Raw genomic sequence first — 20,607 nt, forward strand, 5'->3', positions numbered from 1 at the left:
GATTTAGTCTAACTGTTGCAATTGGTTTCATATTTATTATACCACGGTTCATGTTTGTATTTTGATCAAAATAATATTGAAAAAATTAATTTACAGTAAAAAACCTTTGTTTACAGGCACTTACGTACATGACCAATCACCGATCGATAATTTGGTAGCCATATTGTGCGCGAAATGTATGCGTGAGAAATACCAATGTTTTCGTGGAGTAGTGGACGTCAAACGGAGTAAAATAACATAATAAATTAGCGAAATCACACGTTTAGACGATCACGATCGTTTTCATATTGTATCAAAATATGTAATAGGAGTTAAGTTACAATCTAGGACCGATTAGGCTAGGTAAAGAGGCTGTTTTGTTTTTGGAAAACGTGTTTTTATCCGTCATGACAAGATGTCTCTTCAACAACCTGTTCCGAGGCCGCGATCGAAGCACGGTCACAACAGGCAACAGTCAGCCAATTCCCGCACGTTATCCACTAACGTGAGGCGATTGAATGAGGAGCTAACTGCAGTTTTAAACGAGGATGAAAGAGCTTTCTTTGTTGATGCTTTGAATGATTATCATTCTAAAAGAAATGTGTACTCGTTAGTACAAAATTTAAAGACGATTCTGAACACAGCAGAGAAACAGAGATTGTATTTATTGCTGGGAAAAGTTGTCCCTGGTTCTGATCAATCATTGTTTTGGCAAATTACCGAAGTACAGCAAGTTAAAAATGATAGAACAGTTAACAATAACAGTTACAATACTCGAAACTACAATACATTGCCAAATAGGACTCAACAGGTGGTTCCGAATCGGCAACCATTGATTGAACCACATGGAAAAACTATCCGCAAGGCATCTTCACAATCAGGTCTACCTCAACAGAATGTTCATACGAATATCCACAGGATTATATTGAAAAAAAATAAACACGAAAATGAGGGCTTGGGATTTAGTATCCGAGGTGGTGCTGAGCACGGTGTTGGAATTTTTATTTCTAAAGTTGACGCAGGGAGTGTTGCGGAGGAACGAGGATTACAAACCGGAGACCAATTACTGTCTGTAAATGATGCGTCATTTGAAAAAATCAGACATGACGAGGCAGTTAAGGTATGGCAGTACTGTCAAATGTAAACGCCATAATAAATATTCTATATTATTCTGTTAATGTTTTTTAGTATAATGGGATGCTTACTTCTTTACTTACTTTTGAAAATTAGTACAAAATAAAAACATCAAAATGAATGTACAGTAAAATAAAACATTTTTATTGCGTCAATTAAACAAAATGATTTGGGATTGCTTCTGAAAAAATAAGTTAAAAAAAAAAATTTCAAAGTTGGTGAATGTTTCACAAAAAGTGGTTTGTTCGTAATTTTTTCCAGACTTGAAAATCAAATTACAAAATATATATACAGTCTTGTTTAAAAAATTAAAAAATAAGGGATAACAAAAATTACATCATCCATAGACAGCACAATTAAAAGTGATTTGCAAAATGTGTCCAATATTAAGCAAATTAATGTTTATTGAATCCAACAGAGATGATTCTGTCTACACTGTCTAACTAATTTGACAAAAAGAGTGTGATGTGTCCAAATAATATGGTAGTGATATGTCCAAATATGGTACTAGTAGTATATGACATAATCATGCCCATACTGTATACTGTATGGGCACATCACATTTTTTTGTCACATAATGTTTGATAGTGTAGATAGAGCTTAAGTGATGAGTGAGTAAAACAAAACAAGCATTTAAGTGAATAAAATAAGATTAAATCAACAACATAATTACTATTTTTAAATAAGTACGCAAACAATAATCTGTGTCGAAAAACTGTACTGTTATCAGTAGGCCTTGTATGTTTACAATATTGCCCTATGGTTGTTTAGTAGTATTCCTACATTACATAAATTAGTGATGTTCTTGCCTCAATAGATTTGTTGTACAGTTAAGGGTTATTGTTACCACTCTACTGTCCATTCTTTTGTTCACAACACTCTGATTACATCAATCAGCTTATTCCCTTAATTGTTATGAAAATACTAGATACAATGATTTTCGATATTAATTACCATCCATTTTCTATTCAATTTTGATCTATTTTACAGTATTAAATGTAGATTTGCATAAATTTGTTTTATTAAAGTTTTCTTACAATAAAGCCCTACAGTACATTGTAATATATGTATAGATGTATTGTCCCCAAAAACCTGACTTTGAATAGGCTATTTTGCAGTTTTAATAAAGTTATTCACTTCTGTGAATCAACAAACAGAATTGTTTCACTTACAGTATAAAAAGACAATAAAAGAAACGGTTAATTTTAACCAAAAACCATTGTATGACAGACAATTTAGGTATTTTTTCAGGAAAATATTTTTTTCAATCCAGTGAATATTGTGACATTAAAATGGCATATTCAACAAAACAAATTTTAAAAATTATTTGTTGAGGGGGACAATACTGTATATCTATATTTATTATTTCTAAACAATACTGTATTTAACATATAGTTTTTCTTTCTAATTACTGTAAAATATTTTTCATTAAATAGATTCTTAAATCTGTTAAAAAGCTGAATATGGTGATAAGTTCTGTTGGACGTGTCCCTGGATCGTACGTTTCACATCAGACATACACATGGGTTAATCCCCAGGGTAGAAGTGTTTCCCCACCCCCTAATGTAGCAGCTATAAAAGGTCAGATGACAGAATCACAGGGTAGACGAAGTGGACTTAATCTGTTAAACGATGGCGATGAAAGAAAGGTTTGTATAAATATGCAAATTACTGGACATAGTTTTAATACATTAATTTCATAATATTGTTTAAAGTTTACAAATTACACATACTACTGTAGTATTATATATAAAATTTAAATTATTGGCTTGCAATCAAAATCACAATGAAAATCATAATACAGTACTACAGTAGTTACTGTACTGTATGTACAGTAGCCTATGTTAACACTGGACAGTCACAAATTACTGTTTACCTAAATCTTCTTGAGTAACCTAAATCTTCTTGAGTAACCTAAATCTTCTTGAGTAACCTAAATCCTCTTGAGTAACGTTTTACTGTAAATGTGGTATTCTTGAAGCATTTTGCTTATTGGTTATCCGCAACGAAGTTGCAGGATAACTTCTTGTAGTTAAATACTTGCTGTACTGAAAAAAGGAGGCATCAATTTTATTCCTTTATCTTCACTTTTTGTTTGTTTATTGATTTTCCACAAAAAAATAATATATAACATATTTCTTTATAGATAGTTAATTAGTGTAAGTATAAATGTGGATGGTGGTCAACATAAGTCTACTTTAATTAGGGCAAATTAGGTACAGTATACTGTATGATGATTTCTTTTTTCATTTTATATCTAGGTGAATCTGGTGATAGGAGATGGACAAAGCCTAGGGTTGATGATCAGAGGTGGCTTAGAGTTTGGACTTGGAATTTACATCACTGGCATAGATGCCTACTCTGTGTCGGATGCTGCTGGTTTAAAGGTATTCACAATCAATAAAATGATTTTAAAAGCATGTTTTATTTAAACCATTTTAATTTGTTTATCAATCATCAACATTTTTATTCCATAATCAAAATAAAAACAATAGTACAAATACAATAAAATGATAATGGAATGTGATACAAAATAAGCACAAGTGCTTTAAACAGGGAACCCTAACAATAGAGAACAAACATATTAAAAGTAATAAAATACAACACATAATAGTTCTTCATTTACAGTGTAGCACTATTTCATAAAAATGTGTACCTTTTGCTCAATTCAATAATTTACGAAAACACATTTGCTTACTTGCTATGTATTACAGTATTTGTGTTTCTCATTTGTTTAGTTAAATTTTGTACAACTAGGAAATGTTTCCTTGTGGATATAATTTAGTAAATTTCTAGCCCTGGCTAAATGTACAGTAATCATTAAATGCTTTAATTACAAATTACTGTGAAATATTCTTTTGTATTATTAATCTCTTTGTAATTCTGCATAGTAATTTCACTGTACATGAGTGCTGTGATTCTGCATATAGTATTGATTTTGTTGAATAGCTCGCCAGATAATCTCCTCCGACCCAGCCACGTCTTTTGTTAACTGTCAATAAACATCTCCATACGGACGCAATGCAAAAATCAATGCCATCAAAATCACTGCTATTTGTTTTTAGTCAATTGCAAGGTGTTCTGAAATGTATTAATAAATAGACACTAATACTGTAGTAAATAATTTACAATTTTTTTAGTGTGTAAAAAAACTTCTTCAAATGGTTATATTCTTGCATTTCAAATTGGAGAAGAAGAATAATAATAATAAACTGAGTATTATTGAATTTTAACAAAAACAAGAAAATAAGAAGAAAAAAAAAAAGTTTTTCTAATTTTTTCCACATTTTACATTGTATAGAATATTAAATAAAACATTTTTTTCAATTTAAATTTACTAATAATAGACGTTTACTATATAACTTTCAATGTCATTAAAAAAAATGGCATTACAATTTTATTTTTAAAGTTAAATTTACTATATAGTGATGTCAAAAATGTCTTCAAAATATTAGTATTCTTACAGTACATTTAATACAATAGGTTTTTCTGATTTTTTCCACATTTTACATTGTATAGAATATAGCTAATTAACATTTTTTTCATTTACTAATTAGAAGATGCTAACTACAATATAACTTTAAATGTCATTTTTTTAAAAATTTAAAATTGTCATTAAATTTTAAAGTTAAATTTACTATCTAACATATTTTACAGGGTACTGTACTTGTAATTCTGTATAGGTTTTTGTGTATTTACAATGTCCACTTGTTCTTTGCTAAAATGTCTTTCCATGACAATTTTTGGACTAAAAATGTGGGATTTAAATTTGTAAACATTGGTTTTCTGCTCAAGTTCAAATGCAAATTGAAGTAATCATGAATATTCATCATGATTATAATTTCTAGGTTGGAGACCAAATTCTTGATGTGAGTGGAAAAAGTTTTCTAGAGATTGAACACCAAGAGGCAGTTAACATACTGAAGTCATCGAAACTGATGATGATGACTATTAAAGATGTAGGAAAACTACCGTATGCACGTACCACGGTCGACAAAACGCAATGGATTATGGGAGACCAGCTGTCCATGCTTGGTGGCGATGACAACACCATGGAACAAGTACCTGATTCACAAAACGGAAATGTTGTTGGAAGAAGAATGGACATGGTATGTTTATACTTACTGTACTCATTTAAAAAAAATAATAATAAAATTTCCGAATTCAAGGTGCTAAAAGTGATGATGAAGACTATTTAAATAACACAAAATGCATTTTAAGATACCTCATATTATACAGACATTAGAATTGGTTTCAAGATGTATTGTTTCCCCAATAACATGAATAATAATAATAATTAAGACTTATACAGCGCACATATCCACAAAAGTGCTCAAGGCTCCATGAAAAATGAAGATTAATAAAATCAGACTTTAAATAGGCCGTTTTGCAGTTTTAATTAAGTTATTTACTTCTGTTTAAAAAAGAATTATTATTTCACTTATAAAAAGACTTAAATGAAACGTTTAATTAATTTTTACCAAAAACCACTGACAGACAATTTAGGTATTTTTTGCCTTAAACTACATTTTTTCCAGGTAAATAATTTTTTTTCCGATCCAGTTTTGTGAATTTAACTAATAAAATAGCAAATTGAAAAAAAAAATATTTTTTAGGAGACAATATATCTTTAAATACCATTAAAACCATAATGTTTGTAATTTGTGACATTACTGTAAACTACAGTATTTGGGTATCCATTCTACAATAAAAAAACAATGCAGTATTCTCCATTATTGTTTTTTGATTGGCTTACTGGTAATTATTGATCTCTCTTATTGAAAACACAACCAGATACTGTACTATAATTGATTTGTATGTTCTACAGTATAGTTAGTATGAATAGTATTGTGCAATTGCCACAAAAAAATTGTGTGTTTTGTGTGTGTGTAACTTTTAAACTGAATCGTTTTATGTAATTTTACTGTAGTACAGTTTATGTTTTTAATTAAAAAGCTCATACAAGATGTTATTCGATTATGAAATTAAATTTATTGTAAATCAATGGTCATTATTGGAAATCAATTCTAGTAATACTAGTACTGTACTCATTGTATAGTGTAAATAAAGTGAACAGTTGTGTAAGTTGAATCATAGTCAGCTGAGTTTCAGGCTTTTGCATGCTATTGTTTAAATAAATAATCTTGTTTTTATTTTATTGCCTGGGTACAGTATTCAATTATATTAATGAAAATTCCAATGTTTTAATACAGTAATACAACTATTGTAAAGAAACACAAGTTTAACTCTTTCACTGCAAAGTGTTAATCCCACCTCTGTGCAGAAATTTCGTTTGGTTATTTTGAAAAATAAATTTAAGAAAAATATATATTTTTTATTTTAGGTGGGAAAGAGGTTGCTCTAAAGGGTGGGGGAGAGGGGGAAAAAATTTGCATAATTTGTGGTCATGTAATCTGACATCTATTTGATTTCCCATTTTTTTCTCCTATCCAAAAAACAATTGTTCACAGAATTCTTATGTCTTCTTACATAAAGTTCAGAATTTTTTTTCAAGGTTTCACAATTCAACAACATTTGTTTATACCCAGTAGTACCATCAACACAAACACTTTTAAAACAATAATTAATGAAAATGTATATTTATTTCATGTTTTTCTTGCAGCCTTCTTTCAAGAAAGGAATAGCTGGCTCACAGATCATGTACAACACATCGATGACGTGGAATATGATTGAAGAACAAGCAAGACAATTACTCAATGAAAATGAACGTGGGACAATGAAGTACTATTTAGGGGAATATCAGAAAGCACATATCTCAGTTGATGAGCTGGTGTTGGCGCTGTTTGAGCTCCTTAACACACATGCTAAGGTAAGTGGACATAAACACTGAGTCAGTGGGACATAAACACTGAGTCTGTGGGACATAAACACCGAGTCTGTGGGACATTTATTTTCAGTCCCATTCGACAGCGAGAAACCCGCCAGGATGGATTAAAAATATATAAAATATATTAAAACATTATAAACATTATAAAAACAATTATAAAATATTAAAATATTGTAAAAACATTAAACAATATCACATTTTATTACAAAAACATTGATAACTATTTTTAAAAAAAGTTTCAATGGAATTATCTTTTAAATCAAATTAATAATATGAATTATGATTAATCATTTTAAAATACTAAAACAACCTACTGTACTTAATGAAACCAAATTAAATATTTTGAAAACCAAACACTGAATAAACTGTTTCGTCAGCATTAAAAAATTTCAAATAATCGCTTAGTTTGCTCTGACGTGTAATGTAATTTTTGCGTATACTGTACCCCTACAATTTATACCATGGTATAGTTTATAGATCTACAACAAAATAGCTGAGGGTTGAACATCCACTCTTTCAAATCTCTTTTTTTTTTATTAATTCTTAATTCTTTGTTTTAATTTCATCTATTTTTTTTTTAGTTTTCTTTACTGTCAGAGATCAGGAGTTTTATGATTCCAAGAGATATTGATCGATATGACACACTTGTATTGAAGCGTGAAGTAGAAGCAATGAAGGTACAGTATTAAATTTGACTCACCTAGGTATCCATACCATATATCACATGTATCGGTATCACTGTGTATACAAAAGTAACCCCCTATCTCTCTGTAAGTTTACCCTCCTTTCAACATGCTTTTCTCCAAAAAAATTGAAATTGTAGCAGCACTGTGGTTTGATAGTTAAGAAGCTTGCTTACCAATCCTAGAGTCCTTTGTTCAAGTCCTGTCTAGTTCCAGGATTTATCTGACAGCCAATACAGCACCACTAATGAGAAATGAGACTTCATTTTAGAAAGCATCGTTTACAAAGTAATAAAATATAATCCACTGGACTTGGATTTTGTCTCTTTCTAAACTGAATACTACATGGATGAATGTACATTGTTAGACTAGAGTCACATCATTAACCAAAATCACAACAATATTTATTCATCCTTTTTATGAATTCAGGCAAGGCAGAAGATTTTTCCACAGAATGAGCGTGAGAACTCAACCGGAGAAACCTTCTCCGGAAGTAGTCATTACTCTTCAGGCTCCATCGATTCCAGACCAATAACGCCACCACAAATTCCCAGTTCCATCCCGATTGCCAAAAAGGTACATGTTGATTCCTCATTGAATACTTAAAAATTGACTTTCCAATCTTTCTCTTAATGTTTTATTATACCATGGTTATTAAACTGAAAATGTGTGTTGTGATTTAAAGGCATTCTTAGGCCCTATATGTTTTTAGTTATGGTTATCTCGGCACATTTTGTTTTAATACAATTATTAACATTATCAATGCAAACACACATCAAATTGAAATTTGTTATTAACCATAAACTCCAAACATTGTTAAACACCCAAAAACATATCGTCTTTGTAAACACCTTCCCTTGCATTCTTATTAGGTGATCATTTAGAATAAAATGATCACCTATTGTTATTGTATAAAATCTTTATTATTATTTTTATTATTTTTTTTTTTTTTCTTTTTATTGTTTCTGTACACTATTTTGTGTAACAATTATCTCAAAAAGTTTAATGTCAATGATTACAAAAATTTCAGAATATCTTTCAAATAATATAACTTAATCCTAATAAGCTTTCCAGCGTGATCACTCATCCGTGACGACATTTATACGCCATTTTGCGAAATCACATTATCAATCATATCTCCATAATTCATTATCACATATTAATGAAATTCACTACACGTAAACTTCAGATCAAGGGTAAAAATATTAGCAAATAAAAACGCACGCGCACGTAGGTTCATGCGCGTGATATCGCGCGTTAAAAATTTAAAACGCTCAAAATTAAGTTTTGATCAATTTAGAGCATGAATTAGGCCATTTGCGTGTTTCAAAAAATTACTGCGCAAAAATGCGTTTTTGCGCGCGCGATACTTAAAAAGCGTAAAAAACATGAATTTTTTTTACAAATCTCATTCTACTCACCATCCTTAGTACATTCACCAAATTTGAGTCAGTTCCGACTTAAAATAACGCTATACGAGCACGTTAAAAATGACAAAATGCGCACATTAATTTTACAAAAGTTCTGAAAATGGTGAAAAATAGGTCTTTTTTAAAATGAAAATAATTCTTCAGAATGCAAGATGACCCCCGATTTTTTTAACTTATTCTGGAAGCCATTGAGTTGTAGATATGAATTCATGTACACATTTTACGTACAAAATGTTTTGACGTCATCAAATGGCCACTTGAATTTAAAAATTAGGATTTGTTATCTTTTTGTGTAGATTATCACATTCAACAGAGCGCATCTTGGTTATGTGTGCTCGAATTTCGCACAACTTTCAGTATGTGCTTGCTTAATTAATTATCTTTATCATGAGTTGACACTATCTTCATTTTAATGACGTCATCACGCGTAAAAACTTGAATAACGTAGGCCGTGTAATTTCACCTTCGCAGTAAATTTGAATATCTTACAGCTCTTCAGAATTGAAGGTTACCTTGATGATTATAATTTATTATGAAAGCTGATGAAATGTAGATATTAATTCATATAAAAATTAAGCCTATCGGATGTTGTGACGTTAACATATGGCCAGTTGAAGTGAAAAAGTAGTTTTTTCATATTTTTCGTCAAAGTTATACACAATTCAAAGAGCGCGCACAGCGCTTCTACGTGCCAATTTTTTTTCCAAATCTTATGTTTTTTTGCTCAATTAATTATCTTTCGAAATTGTCATCTTAAAGTTTAGTTTGATAACGTCATCATGCCAAAAAATTAGAACATGTGTGTCCCGTAATTTCACCTATGCTACACTGTATATAGATATACAGTATATACTGTACATATTGTATATGGCATATAGGCACAACTCAGCACTATAAGCATATAATAGGATGGCATACATCAACATTTTCCGATCGTATGTTAACGTACGTGCATGTTTAAAAAAAATTAATTTCAGTAAAATGATAAAAATGATCACCTATAATTCGTCAAAGTGACGAATTAAATTCTAGTTTGATTTGTTATTGCTGCGTTACTTAGCAACAGACAGAGTTAAGAACATCAGCTCTCCTTTTACATGATATACCAATACTGGTAAGTGTCGTACATTGTTCGCAGTCTGGTATCGAAAGGTTTAGTGTTTAGGTATTGCTGAGGGCGCTTTTATCTGAAATGAATTATTCTTTGCAGCAAGTACTTCTGTATGCACACCGATATTTCACCATCAAATTTCACCATCACCATCAATCTCACCATTTTTTTAAATACTGTATAAGAAAACGTTTACAATTTGTTGTTGCTCCTATACTTTACATTCATTAATAATGGAGAAAATTTTGACACAATTTGCTGTGATGTGTATGATGTGACTTTAACCCAATGTCATAAATCTTTATATATATGGCTCTGCAATGCATGATTTTCATATTGAACAGTTGTAATTCAGTTATTAAAATTGTTCCATTTTCTACCAGACGAACTAAAGCCTTGTCTACACGATCAAACTTTATGTGACAAAAAAATGTGATGTGCCTATATATGGACACTATGATGTCATATCACTACCATATTTGGGAATATCACTCCCATATTTGGGCACATCACATGTTTTTTGTCAAACTTAGATAGTGTAGACAGATCTTAAGAAAAGTATTTTTGGGCACCCTGCATTCTGAAACATACCAAGATTTATTTTGCATTTTGAAACCTATGTTTCCATATATCCAGAATCATATGAACCAAATACTTTCTATGTTTGCCACTGTACATCATCATGCAATCATTTTAGTGTGTCTTTTGCTTTTTGATGTTAATTCCTTCTAGATTTAAACATATTAAACAAACAAAATTAGTATACTTATTTATTTATTTATTCAACTTTATTTTACAAGGGTAGCTCTACTACAGCAGTACAGCTGACTTGAAGAGGCCCTCTTAAAACCAATACAAAAATATGCAAACGGCATTCAAACATAAAGAGGATTCATAAAAACATGCTTACATTTTTATTTATTTATTCAACTTTATTTTACAAGGGTAGCTCTACCACAGCAGTACAGCTGACTTGAAGAGGCCCTTAACAACATTTAAACATAAAGATACAAGAGGATTCATAAAAACATGCTTACATTTTTATATATTTATTCAACTTTATTTTACAACAGTAGCTCTACTACATAAAAACATGCTTACTTATTTATTTATGGTTACTTTACTGCAATGTTTAGAATCTATGCTGACAATCCTTGTTGTTTGTTTATATTGTTTCCATGTCATACTTTTCAATGGAGTACACTGTATTTTGCTGCACTGTTGATTGGTTGTATAATTCCATAGCTACTGTGTTTGCTTAATGGTTACTAAATTGTGGTCAATGTTTTTAAATTATTCAGCATTTATTGTCTATACACATTAAATGCCATGTGGCCACTATAATGCCAATGGCAAATGTTATTTCTGTATTCTCTACAAAATTCTTACTGTATTCTTACATTTACCAATAATTGTTTAGTTTACTGCATTAATCCCAAGTTGTCTGCTTTCCAATGATTTCCAATTTGTTTCTGTATGATGAAACATATGTAGCCTGAATCTTGTTGACTTAATTTTAATATCATTATAGAGTATTATTAAAGATGTATTCTCCCCCAAAAACATGAAAAATGAAGATTAATAAAACCAGACTTTAAAGATGTATTGTCCCCCAAAAACATGAAAAATGAAGATTAATAAAACCAGACTTTAAATAGGCCATTTTTCAGTTTTAAAGTTATTCACTTTTGTACAAAAAAAACGGTTAATTTTAACCAAAAACCATTGTTTGATAGACAATGTAAATATTTTTTTGTTTTAAATTACATTTTTTTCGGGGGAAATATTTTGTTCAATCCAGATTAAACTATTACATGTGACATTAATTAAAATGTCATATTCAACAAAAAATTTGGAAAAAAAATGTCTTTATATATATATATCTTTAATAAAATACTGTGGTTATTTTCAGGGGCAGCAGTATAATAATGGAATACACAGCCATATGAATGGGTATGGTGAACCACAAATGAATGGCTTTAATAATGATTTAATGAATGGCTACAACATGCCACAAATGAATGGATTTGATTCACCAGAAGATCACTCTAAGTTACCTGATTTTCTTCCTGTAAGTGCAGCATTGTGCTTATTCATTATTTAATGAGAGGCCTACATCCACACCAAAAGTCAATACTGGGACTATCCCCGGGGATATGCCTGTTTGTGAAATCAGACATAAAGTAGGGGGTAGGATTAAACCCGAAGTGAGATTATAGCCGAGGATTAAAACTCATCTGAACTGGCTAGGGAGAGGCCACACCAAAAGTCAATACTGGGACTATACCCGGAGATATGCCTGTATGTGAAATCAGACATAGGGGGTGGGATTAAACCTGACGTGGGATTATACCCAACGTGAGATTATACGGTAAGCTAATTGAGATCATATGCTCAATATAGTGACAATTTAGGTACAAATCATATGATAATTATATCATTGCTTTCATACCATCAGGATTTCTTGTCCGTGTCACCTCCTCCTCCTCTCATCAACTCATCGTCATCCCATCTTTCATCCACATCACCTGCAAATCAACAAACAATCCAAGCGGATGTCCATCGTCACGCCTCATTTGCCAGCCGCAAGTACGTTGAACCAATTTACAGCGAGGTGAAGAGTCCAAGTGAAGACAGTGGTGTTGACGTCCTTATGAACTCTGGACGAATGACAGTACATCGGTATATAGCTTTATGTTATGTCCCTTATTTAAGCGGAAAGAAAATCAGAAATGGTGAAACAATAAGAAAATATATATTGTTGTTAAAATACAAAATTAAACCATTTTTATAACTATATAGCTTTATAATATTTCCTTTGTAGTGGAAAGAAATTTAATCTTAACCAATCAATAGAGAATAAATGAATAAATGTGTAAAAACTATGAATAACGTTACTAAAATCTTTTAAAATATACTTTTTTTTTTTAAATTAATCTACATTCTACTATTTTTACGTTATTTGCTTTGACAGTAGTTGTTATAAATACCAGGTATTTAGAATTTAAATAAATTTAATGAGAATGATACTAATTAAAATCAAAATGTCAAAGGCCAACTTCTAGTTAGTCTATTGCATGCCTAGATATACCTGGATAAACCGACATTGGCCTATTCTCTCCGAGAGCTACAACTCAAATATATACATTTTTATTAAACACCCCTGTCAGATAATGGTATGCTATGAATAAATTTGTTTTGTGTGGTATTTTTCAGTCATGACCCTGGTTTTGCCAACTTGAGTGACACAGAGAGTCCACCTCCACCTTTTGACCATCCTGAACCAACTAAATCAAGGCACTCTGGTGAACATGAAAGGCGGCATAGCTTTGACAGTGTAACAACAGAAAGCTCCAATACCAGCGTGGTAAGTTACCCATCATGCATCATGTTGTTTTTACTTTTGTTAATATGTAATATATTTACTTTTACTTGTTAATATTGTTATTGTTGAAGATAAAATATAATAATAATAATAATCTACTACATTACATGTTAATTAATTTGTTTAATATAGTTCCCTAGTGTTTATATCAAGTTTGTATAAATATACATCATCTTTTGTTTCAAATTATAATTACCATTGTTTATTCATATTTTCTTTTATTTATTAACAGTTACATGACCTACCTAGCAGGTCAAGTTTATCACCAAATGAGACCGGAGTTCCAAGACGAATCAGTGATCCAACACATGTAAGATAAGATAATACTTTTATTGCAACTTTGAAATCAGTTGAATGTTAGTGTTTGATGAAGTACAGTAATATATATATATACAGAAATATAAAAAAAACTTTCACTCTTCAGCCTTTGCTCATTTTAATCATGCTATTGAACAGACCATTCTGTGTAAGATAGAAAAATAAATTTCTCAACCCATGAAAATATTCCTCCCATTTAACTCAAACATCATTCATTATTTGTATAATACTTTTTTTTTGTTGATATAAAGTTTGCGGTACACCTCATATATTAGTTCTGAAAAGCTTTGATCGTCCTCAGGAGTCAGGATGATCAAAGCATACTGATCGAAACGTTGAGTAACTCAACATTTTTGAGAATATACGTGGTGTACCGCAAACTTTATATCAACATTTGATATCGCCATGCAAACCTTCAAACTTTTTTTTTTTATTGAAATGTCTTCTGATTTGTAAACTTTTAGAAACAATCTAATTTTTATATTTTGATTTGTCTATTCTAGCATGTACCTCGAGACCAAAAACGTAGCATCAATCGAACCAAAAAAGCTAGTCAACAGTTGTATGAACTTAAAAAGACAGACACATCACCACAGTCAACCAACTATTCAAGTATCTATGAACAAATACCGCAAGGACCTCACATCAAACCAGTCAAAAGCACGCCCTCGCCAACCTCGGCAATGAACGGTTCAATGGTGTTGAGTCCGATTCCACAATCCAGTAAAGGAACACCAATATACGCAACTGTTAATAAATCACGACAGAGGAATGGAAAGGCATCGTCAAGCTCGGAGATGGAAGCGAACTCGCGGAACTCGTCACTGAGGAGTCGTAGTCCAAGTGCTAGTAGTAATAAATCAAGCACAGGAAGTATGAAAAGAAATCCTGCTGTAGCATCAAAGGTAACCACTTTTCACACCTGAAAACAATTTGTAACCAGGTTCACATTATATGTAAAAGACACTTTTATGTAGAATTTCCCAAGATATCACAGGGATGAGAAAAACACACCAGCGAGGGGCTTGTTTTTATTTTGTTCCAAGTTGTTACTGTGCATGTGTACTTGCACTGGTGTTAAACTGACCAATCACTGTACATTGCGCTAATGATAGCATCCCCCAAATATACAAAACTTTCTCTCAAGATTTTGTAAGGTTTGCAAATTTGTGTGTATGAGATCAAAATTATTATGTTATATATTCCATAATTTTCTGGCATTTTTATTTAAGTTTGGTTCTATAAATAGATGTTGTTCTTGAGAGGTTATTGATATTTGGAACCTATTTTTTATTTCAAATAGTTATATATACATTTTTTACGATTGTATGTGTTTTTCATTGTTATAATTTTGATCACATATATCAACAATAATTACTTTTCGTTTATAATGGCAGATGGATGAACCTCCTCTACAGGTTGAAGTTTTAATCAGCATCAGTGACCGTGAAGCTGTAACGAAGTATTCAGAAGAGGTACACATACGTAAAGTGAAACCGACACTGGGGATTGCTGTAGAGGGTGGTGCTGGAACCAGGCAACCATTACCAAAAGTCATTACAGTGCAGGTTGGTGATTGCTATGTCTAGCTTGTATAATATTTCAACAGACATTTTAGTAAACAGTGTATTTAAAATTTACAATTGTTCCATGAGAAAACTAGTTTAGTTTAGTTTAATTGATAATAACAATCCACCAGTGGAATCCTTGCAAGCAGTTGGTAATACATTTCTTGATCTATTTTGTCTAGCCCATTTCTTATTAAAGTCTGCAGGACAAGATATCACCAATATTTACTATTTTTAATTATCTGAACTGGTGGTCTTTGGTTACTACAGGGTTATTAATGATTTACCGTATGTAAACATCCCGCTTCCAATAAATGCCTCCCTCGAATAAACACCCCACCACATGCATTATATACACAATGTTGTACTAAAACACATTTCTATTTGTAGTAGAATTCTTTGATTTACATGATCTACAATTTACCATGCATTTTGATACAATTTTTACTGTATTTGATCAATTTTCACTATTAATTGTGTATTTTTTCAAATCTATGGGGTATTTATTTGATTATATGTAATATATATACCCAAAAAAATAAACCCCTCCCTCGAATAAATGCGTTACTTATTGTTACTAATAATTTACCGTACAATGTCATTATTTCGACAGAGTGATGGAGCAGCAGGTCAGAGTAGCAACTTAAGGGTAGGTCATGTGATATTGAAAGTGAACAACAAAACGTTATTTGGTCTAGACCATAAGGCAGCGACACGCCTCATTGCTGAAGCATTCAAGAACAAGTCTCGTAATTCGGTTGATCTTCTTGTACTCGATTCAAATGCTTATAAGATCATGTACTGATCATTTCACTTATTTTATGTCAAAAGGCAAGCAGAAAACTGGTTACTCCGCTTGGTTTTAAAACAAGTTTTTCACACATTTTTAGGAGAAAACAGAAGCTAGTGTAAACAAACAAACAAATTACAAGTCTGTAGCTAGGCATTTTACAGTGTGTTCGTTAGCCAACACTATATATTAGGGACAAATAGGTGCAGGGGTACAAAAGAGATTGTTTTAGGTCTAGACTAGTAGATGAAATTTGCGTACTAGATAGAATTGGCCTGATTTAAAAATGACTTTGATAACCTCTCCTGGCTACAGGCTTGGTTTTAAACAAATATAGAGATAACATTTAATTTAGGTAGTTTTTATTGAGAAAATATATACAGTAGTAGATTATTTTTAAATCATTTAACATCCAAAGTACTACTGTAATTGTTGTCTCATTCTTGTTAGATGCAGCTATTAACTACATTCCAGTTATAAACACACCTTGATTATACCAGTCATATGTCATAGATTATTAAACTTAGATTATGATTTAGTTTAAATTGTTCCGTTTTGTTGCAAGTAATTAAACATTTTTTCTCATTTAAATGAAGAGGCTTAAATTCCTATAGGTAAATGGAATCCATGTAAATATTATATTTTGCAGGTTTAATTTATAGAAAAAAATATTAAAATTATTGTTCTCGTTAAAACAATGATCAGGTTACTAATACTGTAGTTTTATATTTTAGCCATTTATTCCATCCATGTGAACTTAATATTATTATGTCAGTAATTAAATAAATTCTATTCCATCCATGTCATCTCAAATTGATTGTTTAATTAATGATGTCACCAAAAATATAAGATGTAGTTTGTGTAGTTAATTATTATATTCCATCCACATATAAATGATTTAATAATTGTTTATGATTCCATCCATTTTTACTAATTTCTATAGTAAATGTTTATTTTAAAGATAACTATGATATTAATTCTTTCATATTTCACAAATGATGTGTCCAACTTTATAATCCCACAATTATTTAACATTAACAATGTTGGTGTGCTTATGTTTTTTAAGAGATTATAATGACAATGTAGTCACTGTTAATATTGTACATAATAGTAATTTAGATCAAATGAATATAAGATAATGATATTAAAATAATTCAGGTCCGTTTATTAAAAGGTTAAATGATTCATAAGTGTTTTCTAAAAACTAATTATAATTAATACAGAGAGTATTCTGATTCTATAAAATAATCTGATTCATTTGTATACTTAAAAGTGTTTGTAAATTTCAACTTTTTATGTTAAAAGTGGCATTAATTTACATTCTTGTAATATATTTATTATACACTAGATTGCTGTGCAAGTACTATGTTATTAGTAAAATACTGTGACTATTTTAAATTTAGCTTTTAAGAATTGAATTGTGTAGATATCGAATGATGTGAGTATTGATTGTTACAATATTATTCTTACTGCATCAATATATTATTTGTATTTGCTATTAATTAAAGTTGCAGTGATTGGCTGTGTAATAGCATTTTGTACAGTTATATTTTGGAACTATTAATACTTAAGTTAAATGAATTTAGAAAATATTTGTAAATTTATCTTCAGAAACTATTGTTTTGTGAGGTATTGTTAATTCAAACTCATGTCATTTTGAATACTTTTTTCTTATATGTAAAAGAATTCTTGTCTTTGCCTTTTTAACTACCGTCCATTTGCAGTGTCATTTTTACATTCCGTCCTAAATACGTGGAAAATTGTAACACACTGTTTGTGAACACTGAAATGCATATCATTGAATATTAAACTGTAGTGTAAAGCTTTGTCTACACTATCAGACTTTATGTGATGTGCCCAAATATGGTAGTGATATACCCAAATATGGTAGTGATATGACATCATCATGTCCATATATGGGAACATCACATTTTTTGTCACATAAATTTGATAGTGTAGACAGAGCTTTAAACTATAGATTTCACTGCAGATAAGACATGCTCTAGTGTTTTAAAATTTTAATATAATTTTACATCTGATTAACTACCGTCCATTTTTAGCATCAACGTTTAGTACATTCCATCCTTTAGTGCAATAAACTCTTAATCTTTCAAGTGTTAAAATGAAATTAGGAAGTTCATTACTATGCTAAAAGCAAGTGTAGACAGACAATATATTATGATAGTCTATGAACTATTTAAGAATGTACTTGTATATGAAGTTTATTTCTACCAATTTATAGGTGTTTAATAGTTGCTTAAGTACAATATAGTAAACTCTCCCAATACCACACTCTCCCAAAACCAGAAATTCTTGAGGCCCAGAGTAGAAGAGTGGACTGTATATCGAAAATACAGTATTGTATTGAAGTTGATTTTATTTACAAAGTAAATTATTATTACAGTACATTCTCTGTTGTATAAATCATATGATTGATGATTTTAAAACATAATTTATACAAAGATAATGAATAATCTTTTTTTAACAATGGAAATGGTTCTACTATAATATTACAGTTTAATTTCAACAACCAATTTGGACCCATTTAGAGTTTGTGAGCAATTGGTTTGGCAGAGCGCCAGCCATCAACATGTATACAAACATGGAAGTTTAAACTATATAAACGCTAGTTACTTTTTGTCTTTTGAACTCTATTATCAATCATTATTTGGTAAATTACATAAATACCTTAAATATTGCATAATGGTAATCATGAAATATACAATAACTGGTTTTAATATTATTGTTAAATTACATTTATATGATATGTAAATGACATAAAGTAATACAAATATCAGCCTAAAATTCATTTTAAATCGTGGATCTTTTAATTATATTTACGGTTAAAGATGTATTGTCCCCTTTAAAAAGTAATTGTTAAAACTTTTTGTTGAATACGCCATTTTATATTTTATTGTCACATAATAGTCATCCACATTGAACAAAAATTGAATCAAAAAAATGTTATTTACCTGTAAATTAAAGCAAAAAATTGTCAAATTGGCTGCCAGCCGTTGAGTTTTTGGTTAAATTTGACCATTTATTTTGTCATTTATATGAGAAAACATTTTTTCCCGTTTTTTTTTTACAGGAGGGATTAACTTTATTAAAACTACAAAATAACCTATTCAAAGTCTGATTTAATTTATCTTCATTTTTCATGTTTTTGGGGGACAATACATCTTTAATATACTGTAATGTAATTTATTTTTTTTTTGCTAATCTTCAATGCATTATCAGTCTATTGATGGGATTCGTACTTATTTTGACATTCCCTTGTTTTTGTATTGCATGGTGATATAAAATCATTGCATTCCATTTTGGTTTCTCTTTAGTAATGTTTAACATGTAGAGTACATGTCAGATTTAATGAACAATACTATATTTTAAGTTGTGGGATCTGCTGTGTCCTTTTAAAGATATTGTACTAGATTTTGACTATCTTGATAAGAATTTGGCTAAATAATAAAGTATTTACTACTACTATTAACTTGTCATTTGTTTTATTTAATACACTGGATTTTTAAATAAAATCACGTATTAAAACGTCAACATTATAATGCATAAACGGTCATTGAACTTTGACCGGACGAGGTCTAACATTGTGGCAGTCGTATCCGTTTTGATGTCAAAGGTTCCATGTCTCTTGACGACAGAGCGCAATGCAAATAAGTTCATCGGAGATCATCATGTGATTCCTGTGACTGATCGATCTCAAATTTTCCTGGATTTAAACACATAGGAACATGGTCTCTGACGTTTGTTTTACGTTTTCTCCATTAATATATGGTAATTTGAGAGATAACGATTGACGTTGGGTATGAAAAAGAATGTAATTGGTTTTGATGGAGTTTATAAGGAGATTATTTGAGATGAACCAGTCATTATCTAAACAATTATTTATTAACTTTAGAAAGTAAAACATTTCAATGTGAATGAGAATAAAAACATGATATATCGAGTTTTCAAGTTGTTAAATATGGACGGTTTTCTTCGTTTAGGCATAGATACTTCCACCAGTGTCTTCAAAACCCACCTTTTTAATTTGTAATTTTTCTAAATTTTCTGTCTTTGTAAAGCGCATTGAGGCTTTCAGCATAATAGTCTAGGACAAAAATCTGAAAAGATGCTTAGAAATCAAGTTAGGGGGAGTGGAATGTTAGAGGCTGTCAACATAGCCAGATATCCTAATTAAACCCTTCTGATCACTCTAAGCCCTGTTGACACTTAATTTTTTACCTCGTATTGAAATGGCGGCCATTTTTCAAAATGGCCGCCATTTTTATATAAAATGTGCATAAAATCAGATCTAAATAAGGTAGATACACAATCTTGGTGTCTAAACACATGTACTTCAGACA

The 20,607-nt window shown here is 30.5% G+C and overlaps 1 protein-coding gene across 2 annotated transcripts; it reads left to right on the forward strand.

The window, feature by feature from the left end:
- Window positions 1-209: 209 nt before the first annotated feature.
- On the forward strand, window positions 210-19,736 carry LOC144837212 (whirlin-like). Of its 2 annotated transcripts, XM_078692228.1 has the most exons (15): window positions 210-1,099; window positions 2,550-2,762; window positions 3,375-3,500; window positions 4,962-5,222; window positions 6,737-6,943; window positions 7,543-7,638; window positions 8,074-8,220; window positions 10,135-10,188; window positions 12,098-12,256; window positions 12,644-12,867; window positions 13,402-13,552; window positions 13,803-13,880; window positions 14,392-14,793; window positions 15,286-15,456; window positions 16,070-19,736. In XM_078692228.1, the coding sequence occupies exons 1-15, from the start codon at window positions 395-397 to the stop codon at window positions 16,259-16,261; spliced, it is 3,186 nt and encodes a 1,061-aa protein (XP_078548354.1). In that variant the 5' UTR covers window positions 210-394; the 3' UTR covers window positions 16,262-19,736. The 2 variants fall into 2 exon arrangements, with proteins under 2 accessions (XP_078548354.1, XP_078548355.1); XM_078692229.1 differs by lacking the exon at window positions 10,135-10,188.
- Window positions 19,737-20,607: the final 871 nt, after the last annotated feature.

This window comes from Antedon bifida, chromosome 3, assembly GCF_963402885.1.
Source record: "Antedon bifida chromosome 3, ecAntBifi1.1, whole genome shotgun sequence".
Classification (NCBI taxonomy): Eukaryota; Metazoa; Echinodermata; class Crinoidea; order Comatulida; family Antedonidae; genus Antedon; species Antedon bifida.

Excerpts from the sequence above, each read along its gene's own strand:
- LOC144837212 (XM_078692228.1), top strand. The coding sequence starts at position 395 with ATGTCTCTTCAACAACCTGTTCCGAGGCCGCGATCGAAGCACGGTCAC. Across the intron at positions 8,221-10,134 it reads CCATCCCGATTGCCAAAAAG|CAACAGACAGAGTTAAGAAC; the intron begins GTACATGTTGAT and ends TGCGTTACTTAG. Across the intron at positions 15,457-16,069 it reads CAAAAGTCATTACAGTGCAG|AGTGATGGAGCAGCAGGTCA; the intron begins GTTGGTGATTGC and ends TTATTTCGACAG.